The 2,234-nt window shown below is 42.0% G+C and overlaps 1 protein-coding gene across 1 annotated transcript; it reads left to right on the top strand.

Moving 5' to 3' along the window:
- The first annotated feature begins 298 nt into the window (after positions 1-298).
- On the top strand, positions 299-1,024 carry LOC132557110 (uncharacterized). The gene has a single exon (XM_060221598.1). The coding sequence runs from the start codon at positions 299-301 to the stop codon at positions 1,022-1,024; it is 726 nt and encodes a 241-aa protein (XP_060077581.1).
- Positions 1,025-2,234: the final 1,210 nt, after the last annotated feature.

The following is a 2,234-nucleotide window of genomic DNA, read 5'->3' as shown; positions in this document are numbered from 1 at the left end:
TGCTCTCATGTATCTTTTCAGCAACATCAAGTACCAGCTTTCAGGACAGGAGATTGAATCTCTCTTTCATCCAGGACAGGGTACAACGATGCTTGGTCTGTTGAAATATCCAGATGACTTCTCCAAGTAGCAGGGTTTGAATCAATTGTGGTACAAGGACACATCAGCTGCAGCATCTGCAGCTGCAGCAGCAGGCAATGCCGGATTTAGCGTTCGCCAATACTATATAATCAAATCTCCTAATCCACTCAAGCACATCTTTGGATTTTGCGAAGACTATGACAAAATTGTGTATGATATGAAACAAACCCTGACTCTGGTGCGGAAAACGGACAACGATGCGATCTTCAGGAATGCAAATGTTGATGATGGGAAAATTATCCTCGAAAAGGTGTCGTGGTTTATGCCTCATGTACTACCCGCAGATGCTGAAAAATTTCAGCTTTACAAGACACTCGATTCAAATGCGCTTCTACCCGTAATGTACAGGATCAAGCAATGTGATTCCATCTCCGTACCACAGTCAACTAGCTTCACCTGGAGACTATCTGTCAAATCAGCGCCTGAAAGACCGCGCTATGTCATTGTCGGTTTCCAAACTGACAAAGACGGTGACCAAGAGCAGAATCCTTCCATCTTTGACAACGTCAATGTGAGGAATATATTTGTCATGCTAGACTCGGCTAGATACCCCGCAGTTGCCTACAACCTCTCCCTTCCCAAACAGCAATTCAGTCGGGCGTACGGTGATGCAGCAGCCTTCAGGTCCAAGTTTTACAACATGGACGAGTTGGTGTCAAACCCCAACATCACCCCCGCCGATTACAAGACTCTTTTCCCACTGTTTGTGTTCGACGTCAGCAAGCAGAGTGAGCGACTGAAGACCGCAGTCACTGACATCCAAATAAAAACTCAGTTCAATGCCAACGTGCCAGCGGGTACCGAAGCATTTGCTGTTGTGATTAGTGACAAGATGATAAACTTCAAGACCGATGGGAAGAAGGTAAACGTTGTATATAGCTAGATTTCTACATTTCTTGAAAATGACTTTAAGAAAATAAAAATCTATAATAGAAAAACAATGTTGAAACTGTCTGAATTGAAAACAATTCTTCGTGAGAATAAAATCAAAGGTTATTCTCATTGCGGCAAGAAGCGGCTGATCGAGCTGTTGAAAGGAAAGGAATTAATACCAGAGGAACCACCCAAACCAGTGAAGACAAAGAAAGAGGTAGATCCAATGGCAGTTAGAAATAACCCCAAACCTGTTGTGTTGAGGGATGTTAATACTGGAGAGGAGATTACATTTCCATCCATAAGGCATCTCAATTCATAGACAAATCCTCGAGGATAATAACCTTTTGGGATGGAACGGTGTGGAAAAACAAGTATGAGATTAAAGTGGGTGACCCCAGAGGAATTAGCAAGATGTAAGCAAAAAAAAAATGTTGTATGTGGGTTAACATATACAACATTCATGAAAAAATAAAAAAAAATTGAAAATGGCATATCGAAAAAAAAATCTATTTATTATACAAACAACGAGTCTTTTCAGAAGAATTAGTAATGCGGCTATGAATGCTGCAACAAACATTGCTAGAGGAGCAAGACGACTGGCATCGGCTTTCATCCCACAGAGGAATCCTCCAGATCAAAATTTCTTAGATGCAGATGTACCTAGCATCAATGTGCCGACTCTTCAACCTGTCCTTATCCCTACAACCAGGGACAAGGTTAAACAAAAAGTAAATAAATCGATCAAAGCTGCTGTAGATTGGGTTGAATGGCTGCATGATGCAGACAGAGAAGTTGTTAAGAAGGCCCCATCGAAATTAAAAGCCTTGAAGGAAAAAGTAGATGCTTTATTCAGAAAGCAGCAGATGTTTGAAATCAGAGAGACAAGATCTGCTCTGAGGAAATTCACGACTCAATATACCATAGATGGCAGAGAGGGGTTTGATGCTCAATCGTTTCTCAACACAGCCCGACAAAATGTAGTTAACCTCTTGAGAGGAATCCGAGGCACTAAGGTAAAGCTAATTCTTAGATGTAACATGGAAAAAGTGAACTTTGTTAGTGCCTCGGAAACAATCGTAGAGCCTGCAGCCTTTCACTCTAATGTCGAGATTAACCTCGGGGGAACAGATGCAGATGGGCTGTATGATGCAATGGTAGATAGAGTCATGGAGGCCATGGCGACATTCCAGTTGCGAGGCAGCAACTGGACATTTAAA

This window comes from Ylistrum balloti, unplaced genomic scaffold, assembly GCF_031769215.1.
Source record: "Ylistrum balloti isolate Yb309-2 unplaced genomic scaffold, AGI_CSIRO_Ybal_v1 Utg370624, whole genome shotgun sequence".
NCBI lineage: Eukaryota > Metazoa > Mollusca > Bivalvia > Pectinida > Pectinidae > Ylistrum > Ylistrum balloti.
Note: the sequence above shows the minus strand (reverse complement) of the source record. Positions and strands in the feature narration are given on the sequence as shown.